General features: G+C 39.9%; 1 protein-coding gene across 1 annotated transcript; it reads right to left on the reverse strand.

The window, feature by feature from the left end:
* Positions 1-1,040: 1,040 nt before the first annotated feature.
* On the reverse strand, positions 1,041-25,837 carry PPP2CA (protein phosphatase 2 catalytic subunit alpha). Its single transcript, XM_019964920.2, has 7 exons — positions 25,500-25,837; positions 11,230-11,439; positions 5,487-5,660; positions 4,876-4,965; positions 4,210-4,371; positions 2,751-2,869; positions 1,041-1,801 (listed from the first exon to the last, which is right to left on the reverse strand). Exons 1-7 carry the CDS (start codon positions 25,599-25,601, stop codon positions 1,729-1,731), a joined length of 930 nt encoding a protein of 309 aa, XP_019820479.1. The 5' UTR covers positions 25,602-25,837; the 3' UTR covers positions 1,041-1,728.
* Positions 25,838-25,926: the final 89 nt, after the last annotated feature.

Consider the following 25,926-nt stretch of genomic DNA (forward strand, 5'->3'; position numbering starts at 1 on the left):
GAGAGAGAGAAGGATGTATTTCTCATGAAAGCATTTAAGAACAAAATGAAACGGAGACATGGAAAAACTAAGGTCTTCTGGACAATCAACTCCACGAGCTACCAAAAATATTGTCAATTAGAACAGAGAAGAGAATGGACCACTTAAAAAAATATACTGTGTATGTGTGTATTTTCTTCAAGGATCTTAGAGAAATTTCCTCATCAGTTCCAAATTCACCACAGTACAAAGCAAAACTTTTATTACTACACCTACACAATTAAGTGTCCTGAAGTTTATTTATCCTGGTAGCTTAAAACAATCAAGTATTAGTATCTATTTCAACTTCCTAATACTATTCAAAGGATAAAAGACAGGCTGGGGGGGGAACTCATTATGTGTTTATCGCTGCCACTTCATTTCAAATGCCATTTTTATCCTTGGGTGAATGTGCATAACACTAAACCATGATCCAGTAATAGTTTTTCATTTGATTTAGTATCATTTAAAGAACTTAAAATTAATAGAGGAAAATATTTTAAGAGCTATATCTTATCGGAGACAATTTAACTGTAAGGTCATGTGACAAGCAATGTACAAGTATTTGTTAAAAACTTACCAATCTCTCAATTGTCTTAAAATGTCCATTTTACACAGCAATATTTACTACCAGAAACTGCAGTGACTGATAAGTAGACACATTAGTTTGTTAAGCTCTACCTGAAAACATGCTTTCAACAAAATGTGAACATGTTGTATCTTGATTCATATGGTTTTACAATCAGGTCTTACTGAAGGAGCACACAGATTTCACTTCCTTTCTTGCAGACAATATGCAGGAAGAATCCACAAAGAGCATGTGGGCAATCTGACAAATCATACTATCTGGACTACAAGTCCTGCAATTCATTTAAAGAATGTCAAGGAGTTACGAGAGAGATTATGTTGTGGCCTTGATTTTTATTTTTTCCTAGAATTCTACAGATTCTAAAATTTATCAATTGATGTATCTTTTAAATAAACAGCACCAGTCTTGCCCATTGATACAATTAAAATTTGACTTTTTCATCTCTTAGTTCACAAGTTTATTATGAAAAACACTGCAGTGCTCTTGTGCAGTAACATCATCTTACAGCAGGGAGAAAAAAAAACAGTTCCATTCAAAACAACTCACCAGGTTCTGACAGTAACAAAGAACAACATGAGGCTGAGATTTGAGAAGGGAAAATAAACTGAGTGCAGACAAATCATACAATTAAATTAAACGGTATCCCTGAAAATAAACAAAAACGATTTTAAAACTCACAAGTAGAGGGGAGGCCTTGGTACTTATTTTTAAAAATGTTCATTAAGCTCCAATGATTGTTTGCTGCTATTCTTATCTACAGTCATGCTGAGTAAAGCTATAGCTAAATGGAAGTTAAATTGTATTCACGAGGTGTTAATGTTTACATCTTATCTGCAGTCTCTCAGAGAAAGCAAAGTAACTACAAATAGCGCTATGCCAGAAACTGGTTTCTTGACCAACAATGTCGCTTCAGCATGCAATGAACTGGTTCATTCTAAAGTGGTCACGGCTGTTGATGACAGGCTTTGTATTTTTATATGGCACATCTTTTTGGTCCGTGTGAAAACAAGTTTTTTTGAATGTTAACTATTCTCTGACACTTGTGGAGTTACTGTTGCTCTTCCCATATCCATTAGGTCAATATATGGTTCATGGCAATACTGTACAAGTTTAAAATTTCATTACAGGAAGTAGTCTGGGGTACGACGAGTAACATGTGGCTCGCCTCTGCGAGGTGCTGGGTCAAACTGCAAGCTGAAAAACAAAGACATATTTGCTCTAAGACATCAATGTACTGATAATTTATATCAATATTAGTCTCGGTTTTAGTTCCAGATGTACAACATAGTAGAAAAGGCAATGGCAACCCACTCCAGTACTCTTGCCTGGAAAATCCCATGGACAGAGGAGCCTGGTAGGCTGCAGTCCATGGGGTCGCTAAGAGTTGGACACGACTGAACGACTTCCCTTTCACTTTTCACTTTCATTCATTGGAGAAGGAAATGGCAACCCATACAGCCTTCTTCCTGGAGAATCCCAAGGACGGGGGAGCCTGGTGGGCTGCCGTCTATGGGGTTGCACAGGGTTGGACACGACTGAAGCGACTTAGCAGCAGCAGCAGCGGCAGTATAACATGTTGTTTTGAAATTTCTATACATTAATTACAGCAAGAGTCACCTATGTAAGTCTAACCACCACCTGTCACCAAAGTTATTACTGTATTATTCGACTGTATTCCACATGCTGTACATTTCATTCTTATGCACATTTTTACACTTTTTTCTATCCAATGACTTGCATAATAGGACCCTAATTATAGCTTTATCATGCGTTTTACATGCGTTTTCTAGCTGTATGCCTCCTCAAAAGAGCCAAGGCAACATCAGCCAGAGGATATGCTTCTATACATTGTGGTTCCTTCTGAGACCATTTGAAAAGATTCTACTGAACAAATTTTAAAGAGCCTACTGTATATATAATCATTTCATCCTCAGGATTTATCTACTCTACAATAAAAGTATAGGTTTAAAAGTTAAGATCCTAATAATTCATATTAAGGTCTAGGTTTCTGTTGATGTATTTCAAAGGAAACCTAAAAATCTGTTTGGAATCTGGATTTAGCATAAACTCTTGAACTATTAAACCTCCCATTAAAACTAATATTCAAGTAATGGTAACCAACTACTCAGGTGTGAATACTTACAAAGAGTATTTTAGAGTATCATCAAGTTCCATGATTGCAGCTTGGTTACCACAACGATAACAATAGTTTGGAGCACTGAAAATCGTTACTACATTTCGGTCATGGCACCAGTTATATCCCTACAAGGAAAAAGAACAGGAAAAACAACAACAACTCTATTTTACTCCTTTATTTACACAACTAAAGGTGACTCCCTTCAAGAAGGAAAATAGATCTGCCCTTTTCCCCAAAAGGTTTTTTAAAAAGTACTGCTTTGTTTTTGGATGATTTAATAATTTCCTATACTCTGCAGAATGACCCCTCCCCACCTTCTGGCCATGCTGCACAGCTTGTGGGATCTCAGTTCCCCATTCAGGGAATGAACCCAGGCCACAGCAGCAAAAACACTGAATCCTAACCACTAGACCACCAGGAACTCCCTATGCAGAACTCAAGAAGTCCTAAAAACAACAACAAAAAAACAAAACCACCAATCTCAAAAGGATAAACTACTTCTCTCACATTTCTTATTATAAAGGCCCTAAACATGATATAAGAATGAGTATATGGCCATTCCTTGTACAGGCAGATACACACTCCTGGAGACCAGAACCTTATTGATTCTGTCCTCATTACAGGCATTACTTGAACTGCCCAGATACGAAGGAGAGATGACTCTAGGAACCCCAACCTCATCCCCCCAAAGTTCACCTGAACGTATGAGTAACTTTTAAAGTACTGTTCACAAATTTCTTTCCCTATCCCAAGCAAAGTCAGACTTTATGGATAATCACAGAGCTGTGTCAGTATTAATCTAAATTGAATCTTAATTTTATAAGTATGCTTAATCAATGTTTTACGCTAAGAATTTAGCCCCTTTCCCTTTAGTTTCTTCTTTTAAATCACCTGTAATCCTACTATCCAAAGGATCACTTAAACATTTTGGGTGTATTTCTTGCCAAACTCTCCTCCATATATATGCATGTTAAATATATGTAATAAAATTGAGATTAAAAAGTGGTGTATTTCCATCTCCTCCACCTTACTTTCCCAGCCTTAACTCCCAAGCACTGCTCAGTCATTGCAGGTTGGGACCACTCTCTGCTGTGGTACGCAGGCTCTCACTGCAGCGGCTCCCCTTGTTCTGAAGCACAGGCTCTAGGCGCTCTGGCTTTAGTAGTCGCAGCTGAAATGCTTTGTTAGCTCTGCCCCATGTGGGATCTTCCTGGTCCAGGGATCAAATTGGTGTTCCTTGCATTGCAAAGTAGATTCTTAACCACTGGATCACCAGGGAAGCCCCAAAAGCTTGGGATTTTAATTCTAGTGTACCTCCATCAAAAAGGCTCAGGCTATAATGGTACACTCAGAACGGTATAATCAGAAAAATACATGCATATTCTCACTAATACCATATAATTTAAAATTTCCTAAGATCTTAAGTTTATTTAAAAAGCAAGTCAATGTCAAAGAACAAACGTACCTCCATCACCAGCTGATGAGCTCTAGACACCAACGTGAGGCCATTGGCATGATTAAATGTCTCAGAAATATCCTGCCCAAAGGTGTAACCAGCTCCTCGAGGAGATATACCCCAACCTCCACGGTCATCTGGATCTGACCACAGCAAGTCACACATTGGACCCTAAAAAGCAAGTTAAGTTTTAGACTACCTCTTGGAAAACTGGTTAATATGTGATCTTAGTAATTTAATCAGAAGCACCCTACTAAGTCACTTGTTGAACGGTGTTTGCCAAAACCAGTAAAAGGTTTTGCAGATAGTAAAGTATCTGTGTCAAATAAGTAAGAAACTATTTCCAGATGTCTTTAAGAAGCACGGCCTACACCAATGAGTTCCAACAGCAACAAGCCCTAACTAATTAATAGTATAGTTTAGTAATTAAAGTAGATGCTCTGAAAACAGTCATCACCTCGGTCCTAAACCCAGTCCCAGAGCTGTCATGATCTTGGCAGGTTTCTTAATGTTAGCTTCTGAAGAATAGGGTCAATGAGAGTGCTCACACCACATGGGATGATTTTTGAGAATTAACAAGAAAATACATAAAATGAACTAAGTTACAATTAAGAACAGTTCCTCTTTCTAAAGTTTTCTGAAAAGAAAAAATTTTATTATCAAAAAGAGTAATACCTCATGAGGAACTTCTTGTAGGCGATCAAGTGCTCTGATGTGATCCAGTGTATCTATGGATGGTGAGAGGCCACCATGTAGACAGAAGATCTGAAAAGAATGGTTTCCAACATTACCTTCATTTAAAATAAACACTACACACTAAGCTGCAAACAGTAGCCCACATCACTCAGCCCCTTGGTGTTTCTGTGTTCTCCCAGAACTGGGCTTGTTTCTGCAGGATCTTTCTTTCATCCCACTGTTAACTATGGAATATACTTTTTCTGACTGATGATAAACCATCCCTATTGCACCCAAACTCCAATCAGATCTTGACTTTACCCTCATCATAGACTATTATTTTCCTTCTCATAGAATTTTCTTGAAATTTCTCTGTGCACTTGTCTACTGGGACCAGAAAATAGTTAATTACATCTCCCCAACACATCCAGAAACAGCCTAAGAGGATGGATGGGCTATATCTCCCACCCTACTCCGTGGTTCAGTGCCACTCACAAAATAAGGGCCCAGAAGGACATGAGGATGGAAAAATAAGTTACTGGCGCCTAAATGTTAAGAAAGCAGAAGTCTGAAAATAACTGGCAACATAAGCTTTAAGAAGACTTACATACCTGCCCATCCACCAAGGCAGTGAGAGGAAGATAGTCAAAAAGGTCTGTAAAATACTTCCAAACATTTGCATTTCCGTATTTCCTTAAACACTCATCGTAGAAACCATATACTTGTGTGATCTGTCTGCTCTCATGATTTCCTCGAAGAATGGTGATACGTTCACGGTAACGAACCTGAAACAAAAAAATGGAAAACATGAACAGCTGGCTCCTTCCAAAACCAAGTTAACAACCCAGCAAACATTCTACAGGAAAATACAGAATTTCAATTTTATTGGAAAAAATATCTCACACTCCCACATCACACAAAAGTGAAATCACACCTACAGATATTTATCCCACGGGATATCTGCCAACCCCATCTCACTACCACCGACTTTATGTCAAGCATAATCATCAGCTGCAAAGCTCCATCCATGAGTTTTTTTTTTATTAGTTATACAACCATTACAATCCAGTTCTAGAACCTTTCCATTAACCCAAAGATCCCTCATGCCTGTTTGCAATCATTTCCAATTCCCACTCTCGGCAACTATTAATACTCTCTTGAGATTTGCTTTCTCTAGAAATTTCATACAAATGAAACCATGCAAAATGTAGTTTTTTTTGTGTTTGGCTTCTTTAACTTAGCGGAGTATTTTTGAGACTCATCTGTATATTGATTAGTGGTTTGTCTCTTACTGCTGCACAGCATTCCATTATATGACTACACTGTTTTGGCTTTTTATTCATCAGCTGGCTGAACATTTGGACTGTTTGCAGTTTAAGGCTATTGTCAATGTTTCTATGATCCTACTGCCATGTAAGAAATTTTTGTATGCATATACACTCTCAATTCTCTTGGGTGGATTCCTATGGTTCTAATGTATCTTCAACAAATTAATACTTGGTATGACTAGCCTTACCCATGAAAACTATTCTAAAGGGTCTTATTTATTTCGGGCTGTGCCACACATGGCCTGTGGGATCTCAGTTCCCCAATCAGGGACTGAACCTGAAACCCCTTTACTGGGAGCAGTCGTACCCCCTGGACCACCAGGGAAGTCCCTGGCCCTAATTTTGACTTTAATTTGCATTTCCCTGATAACTAAGGTTTGACCATCTTTTCATGTACTTAATGACGATTCATACACCTTCATGGGTGAAACATCTATTCAAATATTTTGTCCACTTAAAAATTATTTGTTCTCTTATTGAGTTAGGTTTTAAAAATATATATGAATACAAATTTTTTTTAGTGGTGTCTCTTGAAGAACAAAAAATCAATTTGATGGAAGTCTAATTTATTGGCATTTTAATGGATTGTGCTTTTGGTAGCATACCTAAATCATCTTTGTCAAACCCAAGGATACAAAACTAATTTTCTCCTATGTATTATTTCAGAAGTTTCAGTTTTAGTAATTCAGATTGAGACCTCTCATTAATTTTGACCCATCTGTAGAGTATGAGGAGCTTAAGTTACCTTTTTGCATACGGATACCCAACAGTTCCAGCATTATTTGCTGAAGTTTCCTTTCCCCTGTATTAAGTCTGCTAGGACTACCATACAAGATAACAGAGATTAGAAAGCTTAGTTCAGTTCAGTTGCTCAGTCGTGTCTGACTCTTTGCGACCCCGGGAATCGCAGCACGCCAAGCCTCCCTGTCCATCACCAACTCCCGGAGTTCACTCAGACTCACGTCCATCAAGTCGGTGATTCCATCCAGCCATCTCATCCTCTGTCGTCCCCTTTTCCTCCTGCCCCCAATCCCTCCCAGCATTAGAGTCTTTTCCAATGAGTCAACTCTTCGCACGAGGTGGCCAAAGTATTGGGAGTCTCAGCTTCAGCAACAGTCCTTCCAATGAACACCCAGGAACGATCTCCTTTAGGATGGACTGGTTGGATCTCCTTGCAGTCCAAGGGACTCTCAAGTCTTCTCCAACACCACAGTTCAAAAGCACCAATTCTTTGGTACTCAGCTTTCTTCACAGTCCAACTCTCACATCGATACGTGATCACTGGAAAAACCGTAGCCTTGACTAGACGGACCTTTGTTGGCAAAGTAATGTCTCTGCTTTTTAATATGTTATCTGCTACTGCTGCTAAGTCGCTTCATTCGTGTCTGACTCTGTGCAACCCCATAGACGGCAGCCCACCAGGCTCCCCCGTCCCTGGGATTCTCCAGGCAAGAACACTGGAGTGGGTTGCCATTTCCTTCTCCAATGCATGAAAGTGAAAAGTGAAAAGTGAAAGTGAAGTCGTTCAGTCGTGCCCTCAGCGACCCCATGGACTGCAGCCTACCAGGCTCCTCTGTCCATGGGATTTTCCAGGCAAGAGTACTGGAGTGGGGTGCCATTGCCTTCTCTGAATATATTATCTAGGTTGGTCATAACTTTCCTTCCAAGGAGTAAGCGTCTTTTAATTTCATGGCTGCAGTCACCATCTGCAGTGATTTTGGAGCCCAAAAAAATAGTCTGACACTGTTTCCCCTTCTATTTCCCATGAACTGATGGGACCAGATGCCATGATCTTAGTTTTCTGAATTGTTGAGCTTTAAGTCAACTTTTTCAGTCTCCTCTTTCACTTTCATCAAGAGGCTCTTTAGTTCCTCTTCACTTTCTGCCATAAGGGTGGTGTCATCTGCATATCTGAGGTTATTGATATTTCTCCCAGCAATCTTGATTCCAGCCTGTGCTTCTGCCAGCCCAGCATTTCTCATGATGTACTCTTCATAGAAGTGAAATAAGCAGGGTAACGATATGCAGCCTTGACATACTCCTTTTCCTATTTGGAACCAGTCTGTTGTTCCATGTCCAGTTCTAACTGTTGCTTCCTGACCTGCATACAGATTTCTCAAGAGGCAGGTCAGGTGGTCTGGTATTCCCATCTCTTTCAGAATTTTCCACAGTTTATTGTGATCCATACAGTCAAAGGCTTTGGCATAGTCAATAAAGCAGAAATAGATGTTTTTTCTGGAACTCTCTTGCTTTTTCAATGATCCAGATTTTGGCAATTTGATCTCTGGTTCCTCTGCCTTTTCTAAAACCAGCTTGAACATCTGGAATTTCACGGTTCACGTACTGCTGAAGCCTGGCTTGGAGAATTTTGAGCATTACTTTACTAACGTGTGAGATGAGTGCAACTGTGCAGTAGTTTGAGCATTCTTTGGCATTGCCTTTCTTTGGGATTGGAATGAAAACTGACCTTTTCCAGTCCTGTGGCCACTGCTGAGTTTTCCAAATTTGCTGGCATATTGAGTGCAGCACTTTCACAGCATCATCTTTCAGGATTTGGAATAGCTCAACTGGAATTCCATCACCTCCACTAGCTTTGTTCGTAGTGATGCTTTCTAAGGCCCACTTGACTTCACACTCCAGGATGTCTGGCTGTAGGTCAGTGATCACACCATCATTGAGTATCTGGGTCGTGAAGATCTTTTTTGTACAGTTCTTCTGTGTACTCTTGCCATCTCTTCTTAATATCTTCTGCTTCTGTTAGGTCCATACCATTTCTGTCCTTTATCGAGCCCATCTTTGCATGAAATGTTCCCTTGGTATCTAATTTTCTTGAAGAGATCTCTAGTCTTTTCCATTCTGTTGTTTTCCTCTATTTCTTTGCACTGATCACTGAGGAAGACTTTATCTCTCCTTGCTCTTCTTTGGAATTCTGCATTCAGATGCTTGTATCTTTCCTTTTCACATCTCTTCTTTTCACAGTTATTTGTAACGCCTCCCCAGACAGCCATTTTGCTTTTTCGCATTTCTTTTCCATGGGGATGGTCTTGATCCCTGTCTCCTGTACAATGTCATGAACCTCTGTCCATAGTTCATCAGGCACTCTATCAGATCTAGTCCCTTAAATCTATTTCTCACTTCCACTGTATAATCATAAGGGATTTGATTTAGGTCATACCTGAATGGTCTAGTGGTTTTCCCTACTTTCTTCAATTTAAGTCTGAATTTAAGCAACAGAAATTTATTTCCTCACAATTCTAGAGGCTAGAAGTCCAAGATCAAGGTGTCAGCAGGGCTGGTTTCTTCTGAGGTCTCTCTTCCATGGCTAGGAAATGGCCATCTTCTCCACGTTTCTTTCCACTGTTTTTGTGCTCTATCTCCTCTTACAAGGACACCAGTCATACTGGATTAGGGGTGACCCATATGATCTCATTTTACCTTAATTACCTCTTCAAAGGTCCCATCTCCAATACAGCTAGGTATTCTGAGGTACTGGGAGTTAGGATGCAGCATGAATTTGGGGAAGAGGTGGTAGTGGCAAATTCAGTTCGTAACTGATGGTTATGTTATTTTATGAACATAATGAACATAATGGTGTTTACTATTAAAAATTTTTTTATTTATTTATGGCTGCACTGGGTCTTGTTGCTGCACACACAGGCCTTCTCCAGTTGCAGCGAGCAGGAACTACTCTCTAGGCCCATGGGTTTCTCATTACAGCAGTTTCTCTTGTTGCAGAGAATGGGATCTAGGGTGCTCGGACTTCAGGAGTTGTGGCTCACAGGCTCTAGGGCACTGACTCAGTACTTTTGGCACACCGAGAAAGCTGTCCCGCAGCACACAGGATCTTCATGGACCAGGGATCAAATCTGTGTCCCCTGCACCACTGGCAAGCAGATTCTTTACCAGTGAGCCACCAGAGAAGACCCAAACATGAATTCTTAAAAGGCAGTGTATTTATTCTTCCTCTGAGCATTAGGACTCATCCTGGGCTTTAAGTATAGGTTAGCTTGCAAGATTGCTTTCATACCATCTACAGTCACTGCAGAAACTTTCCATCATTTAATTCCACTCCTTCAATTTACAGATACAGAATATAATGACCTCGGAAAATGTTTTGCAGCACTTGACATGATTCAGACTAGTTGCTTCATCAACACTACCATTTCTGTCAATTGCTCAAAATTCAGTTTTTGCCAAAACTACATCTCAGTGCTTCTCCAGTACTAGAAAATGCTGTCAGTCATCATACCATTTTTACATATTAATAAAAATTATCTACCCAAAAGAAAAGTCTAATAATTTAAGCGAAAGGTTATCCTAAAATATTTTCTACCATTTTGTGTTTTACCTTCAAATCTCTGTATATTTCCCAAAGCTACAACTGGTATAAAACAGCTTGATTTCTCTATCATTTCTATTGTACTAGATTATCATGTCATGTCTAACAGCTGCAAACTATTCCACTGAGATAAGCCATACTTTAGATATTCACTTACTGTTATTTATATCAATTCCTTCTCTGAATTAAAGATAATGCTACAATTTACGTTTTCATATAGGCAAAGCTTCTTTCCTCTTAAAACTTCTTCCTCAGTACAATTTAGTTACATGGTTGTTGAGTCAGAGGATATAAACATGCCAATATTGGAAATGTGCTGCTCTGTTAGTGAATATGCTTCAAAAATATCTAGAAAGGTTAATTATATTACCTGTTCTAACTCCAATTTATTAAATAAAACTTCTATTTAACCAGCCCTCTAGCATTTTTAAATCATCTGAGGCATTCTTTTCCTTAGAAAATAACTCATTTTTATATTCTGTACCATTCCCTCACATTCAGAATGAAGATATAGACATGATTTATTAAGTCCAAAACCTGAATATCTAGATTCCTAAATGTGGAGATTTATTCTAAAATCTAACATGCAGATAGAGAAGACCACAAATCACTGCTGGAGGGGAAAAAGGACATTTAAGAGGGCTGTCATATCCAGTTCAAAATGCTCAAATATAAAATTGAAATTACCTTAAGAGCTACAAGCAGAGTAACTGTTTCCACTGAATAATATCCTCTGTCAACATAATCGCCCATAAACAAGTAATTTGTATCTGGTGATTTGCCACCAATTCTAAACAGTTCCATGAGATCATGAAATTGCCCATGCACATCTCCACAGACAGTGACTGGACATCGAACTTCTTGCACATTGGATTCTTTTGTCAGGATTTCTTTAGCCTACAGATGGAAAAAATAAACCAAGACACTTAGCATTAAACAACATAAACAAAGATATGTTTAGCTACACTTAAGATACAAGCTGCACTTAATACAGCTTTAAAGGGCAGGCTCAGCATAAGATGAAAAAGCAGATAATTATGACCCCATCAAAACAAAAAGGCAAGACACGCCTAAAATCTATTCAACAGCTATCTCATCCCTGATCTCAGGAAAAACATGCATCAAGGTGCACAGTCCCATTCTTCCCATCAGTACCCCAAGTTTTAGGCCTACCAGTTGACATCTAACTAAATGCTAAAGAGATCATTATTAGCAGTCACATGGAACAAGACACTCAGGTACCTAGTTCCTCAGCTTTAGAGTTCTAACTACAATATACTCTAGGATTTCCGGCTATGTGGAGAGGTTTCTTAGGCCTACTTTATTTAAAAAAGATTATGGGGAAGATATTAAAACTTAGTATTTTGTTTTTACCCTCTTAATATCAAAGTACAAACTTACTGTTTTACAACTGTGACTATTCAATATACATGGTTTTTATGCTGCTTTTAGAAAACTAGCATCCTATGCATTTCCCCATTAACCACAAATTCCAACATTACTTTAAAAAAAGACAGGAAACTCAATTTTTATCTTTATTTCTTGCTGATTAATTATTATCTTTTTGGCTGTGCTGGGTCTTCCTTGCCACGCATGGGCTTTCTCTTCATTCCAGTGTGCGGGCTTCTCACTGTGTTGGCTTCTCTTGTTGCGGAACACAGGCTTGGCAGTTGGGGCGTGAGGGACCTAGAACGTGTAGGCTCAGTAGTTGTGGCACAGGGGCTTAATTGCTCCTCAGCATGTGGGATCTTCCAGGACCAGGGTCAAACCTATGTCCCCTGCACTGCCAGGCAGAATTTTAACCACTGGACAACCAGGGAAGTTCCAAACGTTAGTTTTAAGAGTAACATAATATTCCACTCAGTAGAAACTCTTTCATTTATTTCCAACACACATTTATTAATCACTTGTGTTAGTTTCTCAGTCATGTCCAACTCTTTGCAACCCCATGGTCTGTCCATGGAATGTTACAGGCAAGAATACTGGAGTGGGTTGCCATTCCCTTCCTCAAGGGATCTTCCTGTTACTGTATGCTAAAAACTGTGGATTGACTGGGAGATAACCACTCATTTGCTAGACTATGAGTGATACTTTGTGCAAGACCCCATGCTAGTCCCTGGAGGTATAGTGAGTAAGACAGATCATTCTCAAGCCAGGGTTGGTGAGGGGGATTTGGGGAATGATTACAATTAATAGATGCAGTATTAAAGTCCAAGGAATTAACCAGGAAAGGTTAACATGGTTATAGCACAGTATGGAAAAACAGACAAGGGCAGACTAAGGTGAGGGCAACAAGCCACCTGATTTTAGCACTGGTAGTCCTAAATCCCAGGAAATACGTCAGTTGCATCCAGGCAAACCACAATGACAGCTGGTCATCCAGGTAGGAAATATAGGGGGAGAACAGAGCATGGATATGGACTGAAAACAAGTCTAAAGTAGTAGCAAAACAAAGATCCAACAGACGGAAGATCTGATGAGTGAATTTAGGATTTCAGAAGTAGAGGTATGACTGTGGATACCTGAGGTGGAGTAGAGCTTAAAGGTCACCCACCAGTACTGAGGGACCAAACGACCAACAAGTCTTGCCTGACTCCTTCCAAAACATATCTCAATCCGTATGCTTCTACATATTTTGTCAACATCCTGATCCAAATGACCATCATTTCACCTGGATTACTGTTAGCCTCCACAATGATCTCCCTCTTTCTAGTCTTCCTCCTCCAATTTACTTGCCATGTAACAAGCAAAGTAACAGCTTAAAAATTATCACCAGATTCACTTTATCCACCACTGTCTAAACCAGGGGTCCCCAACCTCTGGGATCTAATGCCTAATGATCTGAGGTGGAGCTGATGTAATGATAACAAAAATGAAGTGCACAATAAATGTAACATGCTTGGATCACCCTCAAACTAGCCTCCTCTATGGAAAAATAGTCCTCCATAAAACCGGTCCCTGATGTCAAAAGGTTGGGGACTGCTTGACCACACAGCACCTCGCTAGAACAATGCCCCAGATGTTGAAGGCATTTCTTATTTTCAGAGGATCAAGAACTATTTTGAGATACTAGATAGGTACTGGCGTCTTTAGGGAAAGCCCTGAATGTCTCCCAGGACAATGGCACAAGTACAGGCTTAGAAAATGGTACCCAAGTTCTCCGGATAATGAAGAAACAACAGGTAATAGCTGTGAAGAAAAAAGCCCAAGTATCTAGGTTGAGGACAGAAGCCTGACAAACAAGGGATTTTATTCTCAAGTAAAAGAAGGCAGAACACATCCACCTGGGGGAGCTACTACAGAAGGTACAAGACTTTCTCAGGGAGAGCACTGTGGCTCACTACAGTGTGAGCAACAACCATGGATGTCAAGGACTGATTTACTTATTGCTGCACTGGGTTGCTGTGCATGGGCTTTCTCCAGTTGTGGTGAGTGGGGGCTACTCTCCTGATGCAGTGCGAGGGCATCTCATTGCAGTGGCTTCTCTTGTTGGAGCATGGGCTTAGTTGCCCTGCAGCATGTACAACTTTCCCGGACCAGGGAACCCACATCCCCTGCAGTGGCAGGGGTATTTTTAACTGCTAGACCACCAGGTAAATCCCCTACAGACTGGTTTTAAGGAAGTGGTACGCAACCTTAGCAGCACATTAAAAAATCACTTAGAAAACCTTTAAAAATATTCAGATGCCCAACTACTACTTCTCCCAATTAAGTCAGAATCTTCGTGGGTGGGATCCAAGCATAAATAAGTCTTCCTTCCTTACCCTATGCTTTCTTGGGTGCAGTCAAGCTTAAGAAGAACTATTTTGAAGTCCCTGAACATTCTGGGGAGACTATTTCAGGACACTTATCAACCACTGACATAGAAATGTTAATTAGTTTGATCTAACATTTTTAAATTTAGAAAAAAATTCTGTTTCAAAAAGAGGCATTTCTTAAGAAATACATATACTCTATCTCTCTACAGTAATTCCAACTTCCCAGTTCATTATTACTGAAAAGCAGAATATTCTATTATTAAATATTCCATTACTAAGTCTATTTGGAACTAATACTGGGCCTAATGTTATCAGCACCTAGTATATACATGTGTGCTCAGTCGCCAAGTTGCGTCTGACTCCTGGCAACCTCATGGTCTCAAGTCTGCTAGGCTCCTCTGTCTATAGGATTTTCGAGACAAGAATACTAGACTGGGTTGCCCTGCTCTCCTCCAGGGGATCTTTCCCACCCAGGGACTGAACCTGGGTCTCCTGCATTGCAGGTGGATTCTTTACCACTGAGCCACCTGGGAGGTCCTCAGTACATACTATGAATGAAATGATAGGTTCTACTTAAACCCATGTAAATCTTGCCTTGATGCTACCACACTTACTTCCACCAGAAGTTAAATTTTAAAATACATCTGGACACTTGAGTACCTGCAAGATTATAGTCTATATGAATGATAAAAAGTTGTCATTAATGACTGCCTTTTTAAAAATATTATTTCCTGTGATTACTGTTTCTAAACTGGAGTATAATTGCTTTACAATGTTGTGTAGTTCCTGTCATACAGTGAAGTGAATCAGCTATGTGTGCTGTGCTTAGTCACTCAGTTATGTTCAACTCTTTGTGACCCCTTGGACTGTAGCCCGCCAGGCTCCTCTGTCCATGGTGATTCTCCAGACAAGAATACTGGAGTGGGTGGCCATGTCCTCCCTCCAGGGGATCTTCCCAACCCAGGGATCTACCCAGGTCTCCAGCACTGCAGGCGGATTCTTTACTGTCTGAGCCACCAGGGAATCAACTATATGTATACATAAATCCCCTTCCTCTCACCCCACTCCCCATCTTACCTATCTAGGTCATCAGAGAGCATGGAGCTGAGCTTGTAACTGCCTTAAATCCCTTATAATCTACTCAAAATTTCTATTCAAATCATAAAAGAAAAGTCTAAATGCTATTTGTTCCTTTTAGGTATTTCAAATTTAGATAAATCACAATGATAAACACTATCTACCTTCAATTTTATTTTTTAGTCTTTAACTTGTTACAATATTGCTTGTGTTCTATGTTTCAGTTTGTCTTTTTTTTTTTATACCAATGGCACCCCACTCCAGATTTTCTTGCCTGGAAAATCCCAGGGATGGAGGAGCCTGGTAGGCTGCAGTCCATGGGGTCACCAAGAGTCAGACACGACTGAGCGACTTCCTTTTCACTTTCATGCATTGGAGAAGGAAATGGCAACCCACTCCAGTGTTCTTTCCTGGAGAATCCCAGGGATGGGGGAGCCTGGTGGGCTGCCATCTCTGGGGTCACACAGAGTCGGACGCGACTGAAGTGACTTAGCAGCAGGCATGTGGGAACCTAGCTTTCTGACTAGAATCCAACCCACACCCCCCTGCACTGGAAAGCGAAGTCTTTAACCACTGGACTGCCAGGGAAGTCCCAACAGTAATACATTCTTGTAAAAAAAATTTTAGCAGATAAAACTAAATATCCCTTCTGACCACTCTCCAGAATTCTACTTTTCTTGGGAAAAATAACCAACCATAGCATTCTGAGGTATATCCTTCCGAAGTCTCATTTTAAAACTTTATATACATATTATATTCCCACAGAAACGTAATAGTTTTCTTTGCATTTTTAAACTAGAAGCAATATTAAGGGAAAAGCAGCCTCCTCAGAGTTCATAATGCATATACATACAGACCAGGTCAATTTCTCACACTGGAAGTAAAAGTACTTCCTGAAGGATTAGGATACAAGGAGTGCGTACTGAAATGTATATCCCAGTACCTGCTCCCTTGTATCCGTATGCAGGCGTGTTTCCTGAAAGAAGATTCCATGAAGTGGACCTATGAGCATATACAGCAGTTTGTACTATTTTTATGTTGACACTACCACACTGTCCTCCGAAAAGGAAAGGCCACTGTAAAAGATAAAGTGAACACTCTCACCCTGGGAAAGTCAAAGCTTGCTCCTCCCTTCCCAGCAAATTTTAGACCAGAAAAATTATAATTAAATCCCGAAGAAATCAGTAGTATGTATCAGATGCAATCCAGCCAACTATTAAGTATATTGTTATAAATAGTCAAGCTTATAAAGGACCAGTTTAAAACACACTTAAGAAAAAAATTCTCTCAATTTACCAGCGCTCAGATGATCACTACACAAAAAGATGAAATTCCCAGAAGAGCATAACAAAAAAGACTGCAGACGTCTTGTTAAAGATTATTCTACAGTCAGGAAAACTAATCATAGAAATGTCTGAGAGAAGCTGTGCTATCACAAGGAGTCAGGCCTTATAAATCCCAGAAGCACCTAACAGAAGCCCCCTCTACGGGTCACCCAAAGGGACCGCTAATGAGTCACCACCTTTAGTGTCCAAGCCTCTACCAACCACCAGTTTCAAAGACAGGTATACAACTTCAACTCTCTGGTTTAATACTCAAAGTAAATGGCAGAACCAGACTTTCAAGGTAACTTAATTAACATTAAACATTAAAAAAAAATTTAGTAACTACCTTTTCACTCTCATGGTATTCTAACTCCCAAAACTGAAAGCCTCAGGTCATCTGAATTATTCACAGAAGCAAAAGCAACACCCCTCCCAAACTTCTATTTCCCCTAAAACACTTCTCAAGGACTTCAAAGTCTCAGCTAATATAATTAATATTTGAAAAAAGAATGAAGATCAAGTTCTAAAAATTAGTGTAACTAGCACCATATTGCTTTATTGGACCCCTACTGAAATTCAGTCAAATGATACAGATTGATATGAATTAAATCAAGGTAGTACCTTCCCAGAACAAAGTCAAAACTGAAACAAGTTATTCCATTTAATAAGAGCTTATCACAAGTAACTGTGGAAAGTTAAAATTTTTTACATGTCCTAAAATTTTAAAACTTAAAGATTCACCCAAAGGACAGTAACCTTCAGAAACAATAACTTATTATAAACATCCTCTCAGCATTCTGAGTTCAGATTCAGAAATCTCATTTTATTTTCAACCTACTATAAAACCATCAGGTAATAAGGTCAGTGACCTATAGACTTTAATATTTTTTATAGTTTTATATTCTTAGATATGGACTATCCCTAACCACCATAACAATGTGACTGCTACTGCCGCTAAGTCGCTTCAGTCGTGTCCAACTCCGTGCGACCCCATGGACGGCAGCCCACCAGCCTCCCCCGTCCCTGGGATCATCCAGGCAAGAACACTGGAGTGGGTTGCCATTTCCTTCTCCAATGCATGAAAGTGAAGAGTGAAAGTGAAGTCACTCAGTCATTTCTGACTCTTAGAGACCCCATGGACTGCAGCCTACCAGGCTCCTCCATCCATGGGATTTTCCAGGCAAGAGTACTAGAGTGGGTTGCCATTGCCTTCTCCATAACAGTGTGAAATTGCAAACAAATCAGACTGAAAACAGATCAATAGATCAACAAAGCCAATATTTTTCAAGGAAAGCAAATAAAACAAAACATGAACAAGAGATTCTTCAGCCATTCTGAATTTCCTTAAGGATATGCAATAGTGATATCATTTCTATGTAATTTACACAGCAGAAAAAGCTATGCAACACATTTATGCATTTTTACATTTTAAATAAAAAACAGGCAATGTATTTATGCATTTTATTATTAAATCAAGGAAAACATGGTTAACCTGTAAGAATATGGCCTTCTCAATTTTACCATACCAACAAAAGCTATTTTCATTTCTTTGTATTCCCTTCCAGTTTACAAGTGGCCACCATCTCAATCTGTGTCCTAAAGTTCCGAATACTGATCCAGTTTCCTATATCAATGTAAACTGTTGTATAATATGCTCCTGAACGATCTATCCATGTATTATTATTTATTTGAATCATTTTCTTTCAGGAAATTTTCAATTGTCATTACAGTGTTAACATTTTTTGTTTTCTACATACTACTGGACCAACTACTGCCCAACTTGTTATGCAGTAATAAATGGGAAGATTGTACCCATTCTCAGCTCTTTCAGGTATGAAGTGTTATCTTCTGATTTAACTGACACTTTTCATTTAGAGTTCAGACTTTTTATTCCATGTTTATATAGCATCAGGTATTTCTTCTCCTATACAATGTGTCCACACAAACTAGATATCTTTCTATTAAAAATCTGGTAATTCTAGTGTTCATTAGAACTCTAGTTCAAGTAAATTTAACATTTCATATTTTAATCAGTTGAATATGAATACATCTTCTACCAATATAGCCATAAAGACATGAGAAGCAAACAAAAAAGTAATTTTTGCATTTTACTTCTCAGTTTAAGTGAAAAATTAAAGACATCTGAAAAGTTTTTTAAGACTCCATGCTTCTACTGCAAGGAATTTTGCATACTGCTCAGTGTGACCAAAAAAATAAGAAGTAAAAATAAATAAAATGCCTGTAGGGTCAAACAACCACGTTAGGTATCCTGGTTAGGCATGGAAAGATATTTCAAAATATAAAATAAAAAGCACAGTAAGTTTGCAATAATGAAGTTTTTCAATAACCTAAGACATTCATTTTGCTTCATACTGCCTTTATGGATAGAAAAGTTTTTTAAGTTCGTGATAAATATGTGACCAGATTTTTATTTTGGTGTCATACATAAGGTAGGACATATTACTAAGCTCTAGAAGCAAATGAATCTTGAATTAATTATCTCCAACTACCAAATCTTTCTTCATAAACTTAGTCTTTCATTAATTATACTGATCAGATGCCGCTAATATTTTATGAAATATTTCAGTCATTTTTTATTTAAATTCTGTATTCAAAAGTCCCCTGGAGAAGGGAAAGGCTACCCACTCCAGTATTCTGGCCTGGAGAATTCTGTGGACTGTACAGCCCATGGGGTCAAAAAGATTTGGACACGACTGAGCAACTTTCACTTTCACACTTTGCTTTTTGATTTAGGGTCTAATGGAAAGAAAAAGATCAGGGATGAGGGGAATCCTAAAATTCTATCAAGAGAATATGTGATGTTTTCCCATCTGTTTCTGTCAAATAACCATCTTACTTCTGACCAAAATGAACATTAAAAAACTTATATTTTAAATTATTTATTTATGACCGTTCACGAGCTTTCTCTAGCTGCCCCAAGCAACTAGAGAAATAACTACTCTTTGTTGGTATGTGTGAGCTTCTATTGCAGTGGCTTCTCTTGTTGGGTAGCACAGGCACTAGGGCGCCCAGACTTCAGCAGTTGTGGCACGTGGGCTCAGTAGTTGCCTCATGCGTGTGGGATCTTCCCAGATCAGGAACTGAACCTGTGTTCCCTGCACTGGCAAGCAGATTCCCAGTCTCTGGACTACCAGGGAAGTCCTGACCTTTTCTTTAAAGCAGTATGCCTCACTTGCAACAGGCTGGCCTACATCTCTACCAACAAACATACCCATGTGCATGAATTAAACAGTCCCAATTGTTTCTGCGTAGGAAAAAAAATGTTAATCTACTAAACTGAGAAATGTTGCTATATACACAGTTAAAAATTTTTCACAAGAATCCATCCTGAATGAGATTCATCCTCACTGAGTCTGATCTCTTCTCTCATCTGTGAAAGGTGACTTAGCCTTGAGGACCTTTAAAGTTCTTTTCATCACTTAAAAGGGCTTCCCTCATAGCTCAGTTGGTAAGAATCCGCCTGCAATGCAGGAGACAGACCCCTGTTGGATTCCTGGGTAGGGAAGACCCACTGGAGAAGGGATAGGCTACCCACTCCAGTATTCTTGGGCTTCCCTTGTGGTTCAGCTGGTAAAGAATCTGCCTGCAATGCAGGAGACCTGGGTTCGATCCTAGGTTGAGAAGATCCCCTGAAGAAGGGGAAGGCTACCCACTCCAGTATTCTGGCCTGGAGAATTCCATGGACTGTACAAGCCATGGGATTGCAAAGAGTCGGACACAACTGGAGTGACTTTCACTTTCACCACTAAAAAGCTTTTTTATTGGAAGTCAAAGCCCCCCAACAGATAGCAGGCAACATTGCTAGTTTACAGATGATGGGCAGCAGAGAAAGACAATTAACCTGATAGCCACTAGCACAAAAATTCTAAAATCTTCCCTATCTGGAGCTTACAAGTTCAATCTCCTGACTAATCCAAAACCCTGCTACAGAGCAATAACAAATCCCTACAACAACAACACTATTTAGACAAACTTAAATAGTGAAAATAGCACATATAAGGAGAGTATAAAAATTTTTGGTTGAATGTATTCCAAAGACAAATGTACACTGTCACAGTTACCAGTATTACTGACACTCCATAACTTGTGTGAACTACACTTTGCATGACTACGTTATCTACTGTTTATCTTTCAGAGGCACTCTAGAAAAAAGGTTGTCAATCTTCTTTCAGGCCTCTCGACAACAGAAAGGTAAAAGTTCCCATTGGTGGTAGTAACTAAATGACTAAGGCAGAGGTGGGGACAGGGTGTGCCAGAGTGACTGGTCAGCTGGTCATGTATAGTTTAGAAAATACCCAGATGCAGATATATCTGTCACTGCTTTATTCATCCATTCCAAATCACAATACCAATAAATCAATGGGCAACAGCAACTTTGTACTGTGAAAAAATTAAGCAGTCAGTCCTAGATTGCTTTTTCCAGTCCTTTCAGACCTCACTCACCCCAGCCATTTACTGGCTACCAGACCTCTCTCTACTTCAGTCTCTGCTACAACTTTTGCTCCAGAAGTTGAAATCCCCTTCACAGTTATATTCTATTTCAAATTTCACTTGTCCAGTGGACTGCAGGTTGAGGTTTTTTCACAAAAGGATGATAATGAGAAATGGTAAGGAAAAAAGGTGCAAATAAGAGAAACAGCTCTAAATATAAAGAAAATAGTAAAAGGAGGGGGGTTGATTCTATGCCAAACGTAACTTCTCCTACTTCTCAGCACCCTCAAGAGAGACCACCTCTCCACCATACATTAATCCAAACCCAATGTCTCCTGGTTTTCCTTAAAGTTTATCTCCTCAAAACTAAATAAATACTCCTCAACAAGTAACTGACAAACCTGACTTACAATAAAACCAGGAAAAAGAACACCGAACAAGAGTTATCTCAAGTGCTCTTCCAGTGCCCGTCATTCTTTTTATAGCATGAGTTTCACCTTAGTTCTACTGCCCGTATTTGCAGACACAGAACTCTTGATTCTGACAGAGAAACAAAGGCAGAGTTGGGGGAGGGGGGAAATTTGTGTGTCCAAAAAGATCTGTTCACCTTTTTAGTGTTTCCTCATTAAGTCAACTCAAAGACAACTGCACTACTGATTCATGCCTGGAAGATCACAAAATACACCCAGGCAGACAGCCTTGATCAAGGTAGCTATGAGGATAAAAAGAAAGGCATTTTAACAAGCTGTAATGAACAATATAAATGTCAGTTACGCTTTATTAGAATATTTTAGAGCTCGTTCTCTGGATCATGATTTACACTATCTTAGAATACACAGAAAATGAACTGGGGTTTTCACCTCACTAATCTTATTTGAGAGGCAAATGCAGTTAGCCACATCCAATATTGAAGAATAATTACTGTTTCCTCCTCCAGGACAGAGTGAGACAACAGTATGTGACATGAATAGGAAGCTTTCAAGCAATCAGAACAAAAATTATACTTTCTTTTACACAGCTGAGGATTCTGCAATTCAGTCTGGCCTCAATTCATCTGCATCTTTCATTACTAACACTACCTCAGAAGAGAGGGAGGCTGTGCAGTAAGACTAGAACACTGGGCTTAAAGTCTATACAACTAGGCAATCTGAATTCAGTCACTGTAGCCAAGTCTCTTTACCTTTCTGAGGTGTGGTTTCTATCTATGAGGATAACTGTTTCATAAGCTTGTTAAGAGAACTGTGTACGTGACAGTATGATGAAAACAGTATGTTGTACCATGCTGGCCCCACAACTGCTTGTTCTTGATATTCAAATTACCTTTATGGAAATGAGTCAAACAACCTTTTAAATTAAACACACACACACAGACTCACAAAAATATATTACCCATTTCATATAGGAATTTAACCTTGGTCAAGTATTTTGCAGGTCATCCAACCAGAAGGAAGACTAATACTGCATTTTATTTATAGTGCTTGTACAGCAATAGAAAATAGCATGCCTAGGTAAAGAACTCCTCTGGATACAAACAACATTCTCCACAAGTTTGGTAAGACATGAAAGCACAAGGCCAAAAACCATACCTAAATGAAACCACTGCTGAACAAAACAAGACTGTTTACTAGCACTAGGCACACAACATCATCCTTGGCTTTGATATAGATCACATCCTGGGGGGAGAAAATCTTAACTAGTTAAAAGCATAAAAACCATATTCACTCTTGTTTATAAATACACACTTTTCTTCTCATAACTAAAGAAATTATGAATTAGCCATCTCCACCAAGTATCTTTTCTTTAAAAACAAAAAGGGAAAAAAGAAAAAAACTATAATACTAATCAAAGTTTTTCCTTCAAGGTTTTCAAAATCTGTAGCCTTCACTAGATGCACTACTAGTCATACAAATATTAATGGTGAAAAGAGAACTTTTCTCTTTCACTAAAGAGAGTTGAACAAAAGATGGTAAGTCATGTACTTTAACTTGTCTCGTCTACCTAAAAAACTGCCTTCAAATTAACTTAGCTTGAAAGATTAATAGAACTCTAAGACTTGGAATACTTAACAAGTTAAAAACATTTTGAAAGCTGTGTGGTTATCTCCCTGAAAGGATCCAAGACTTAGAAATCTAGCTTCAAGTATTTTTTCGTTTTTTTTGGCTCTAAGAATTAAAATCTTGATGCAGTAAATGAGCAATGGAGAATTAAGCATAAATTGATTAATCTCACCACATCTAAATTTTACAAAGGTGGGAAACAATGGCCATTTACCAAATAGATCAAGCTTCAGCACCCCACTGTTAACTCCAGTAGTATCTTCTGTTGTCTCCAACAAGAACACTCTACCTCGTGGTCCACCTACAACTGATTTCCAACTAGATTCAGTCTCCTTGAGGACAAGCATGATTATTTTTCATTCTTCTCATAAAAGCAAGCAGTCATGGATATCTAGTAAGTTTTCAGTATTTAAATACAGTACTAATTTAAAATAGAACCGTACTATCTCAGATTAGCAAGAACCTTGGGACATCTGTTTTAATTCTAGCTTATAGGCAGGAGGCCCAAGTGAAGTGGCTGCCTCAAGGTCAGACACAATTACTTGGTGGCAGAAAGAGGACTAGTGTCCAGGTCTATCGCACATTTCAGTGGGCTTCTAATTACATCCTTGCTCTCTTGCAATGTTTTCTACGCAAATGACTAGTCACCGAGCCAACTGCTGACTCAAAGTCATTATACAGAGTAAGAACTCAACCCTAGAAGTCATTAAAATCATCACTTACAGTAGTACCTAAACACTAAGACCTAACATTATACATTAAGTGATCCTTAAAAGTCTATTTCTAACCCTTTAAAACAAATGTCATCCACATGAATTAAGGATCAAGAAGCAACAGAAGACTACACTGTTCCTATTAAAATTCAGCTCAGTGAGATGATGTGCCACCTCATCAACTAGCAGTTTCTGTCGAAGCTTGGGAATAAACATATCTGAATTAGACTCACTTAAATTGCAATTACTCACAGAATAGTATCTGAAACAGCCTGTTTTAGGAGCATATACATCAAACTCACATTAAACCGCAAGTCAGCATAATTGCTGTCTAATAATTACCTTCACTATTCCAGAAAGGCTGACATTCCACAATTCTGTGAAACTAAAATGAGATGCTACAAAGGTAATTTTGAGAAGGTTAAGCTGAAGCATTCATGGTGGAGCTCATCATTTTCTCTACTTTAGAAAACTGAATTATAGGACTTAAATCCAACAGGCTACCTGTTTCCCCAACTCCATGGGAAAAAGAAATTGGAATTAGGTAACTTAAAATGCATTTGCTGAAACAGACTACAACATTCCAATCTCAACATCTGTGAGATAAATTATTTTAACACTAAGCACAATGTCTGGAATACAGTAAAAGCTCAATCAAGATATATTATTATTACTATCACTATTTAAAGTCACAAATACACAACTTTTCCAACAAGGAGCTAGGACACAATATTTGCTGCTCTTTCAGTTCATGGTGCTCATTTAAAAAATAAATGGCAAAATGCCAAGTACGTTAGGATTAGAGAAGGGTTTCACACTACCCAATTTGAGTCAGCATATAAATCATAAACTGACACTTGATTTCCAATCCAAAGTTCCTTATGGAGTATGACTCACCAAATTCTCCATTTCTTCCAACTATGAAAAAGAAGTTACACTCCTCCCTATAACTACCACCTCTGATACTCGTAGGTTCGAGATCCATCTTAAAATTCTTTGAAAACACACCTTAAGTCTCCAGAAGAGAGAGAGAGTACTTAAAGCTGTGGGGCCTTTAGGTAGGACCTGGGATCTGGTCTACAAGCTTGCCTTTCGGGGAGCCTCTGGACAGCTCTGGACCTGAGAATTAGGCCAGAGAACCAGTAAAAAAAAAAGCCTCTTACTCACCTCAGAGAAGAGTTCCATGCCCCATTCCCAACCCATAGAACCCAAGTTCTCTTACTTAAACCTTCCCAACCCATAGAACCCAAGTTCTCTTACCTAAACCTTCCCCAACTCCGACCCACAGGGTCTAGCTCCCCCCAGCCATCTCTCCCCGCGCCAAGGCCGGGAAGCTCTAAAGCCCCGGAGTTGAGTGAACGGCGCCATTTTAGGCGGCCGTGGCAGCGACAACCAATCCCTGCGCGGGAGGCAGGGGGCGCCGGGTCGCCCGGGAGCCGCCTCCGGGCCGTGCCGGGCGCGGGTCCGGGAGGCTCGGGGGGCCGGGGCCTCCGCCATGTTGCACCCTCCCCAGAGCGCCCTCTTTCTCGAGAAGGCTCTGCCCGCCGCGGCTCCCCCATCCGAGATGTAGCTCACCTTCTCGCAGAGGCTCTTAACCTGGGACTCAGACAGCTGCTTGCACTCGTTCAGCTGCTCGATCCACTGGTCCAGCTCCTTGGTGAACACCTTCTCGTCCATGATGCCACCCGCCCGAACCGGCTGCCGCTCCGCGCTCCTCCCGCGCCGCCGCCCGCACACGGGCCACACGCACACGCCGCCGCCGGTTCCCGGGGTATTTGTGAGGGTACTGGCGGTTGCTCGGCGCTAGCGCTGGCCCTCTGGCTCGCCCCTCTGTGCTCGGCCACCGGCCGCTGCCCTCCTCCACTCGCTCTAGCCCCGAAGCTCTGCTCTCTGTAATGGCGGCCGCCGGCGTGGTGACGTCACGCCCGGCGTCAGGAGGCGGCAGGGTGCGGAGGGGTAGAAGGGCCGGGACCGGAGCTGCGCAACTGCAGCGCCAGCCACG

The sequence above is a fragment of the Bos indicus genome, chromosome 7 (genome assembly GCF_029378745.1).
Source record: "Bos indicus isolate NIAB-ARS_2022 breed Sahiwal x Tharparkar chromosome 7, NIAB-ARS_B.indTharparkar_mat_pri_1.0, whole genome shotgun sequence".
Classification (NCBI taxonomy): Eukaryota; Metazoa; Chordata; class Mammalia; order Artiodactyla; family Bovidae; genus Bos; species Bos indicus.

Coding starts and splice junctions, on each gene's coding strand:
- PPP2CA (XM_019964920.2), bottom strand. CDS start 25,601: ATGGACGAGAAGGTGTTCACCAAGGAGCTGGACCAGTGGATCGAGCAG. Junction 5,661..11,229: donor CTCTGCTTGTAGCTCTTAAG/GTAATTTCAATT, acceptor TTTTTGTTTCAG/GTTCGTTACCGTGAACGTAT. Junction 4,372..4,875: donor TACAAGAAGTTCCTCATGAG/GTATTACTCTTT, acceptor CTTGCTTTTTAG/GGTCCAATGTGTGACTTGCT.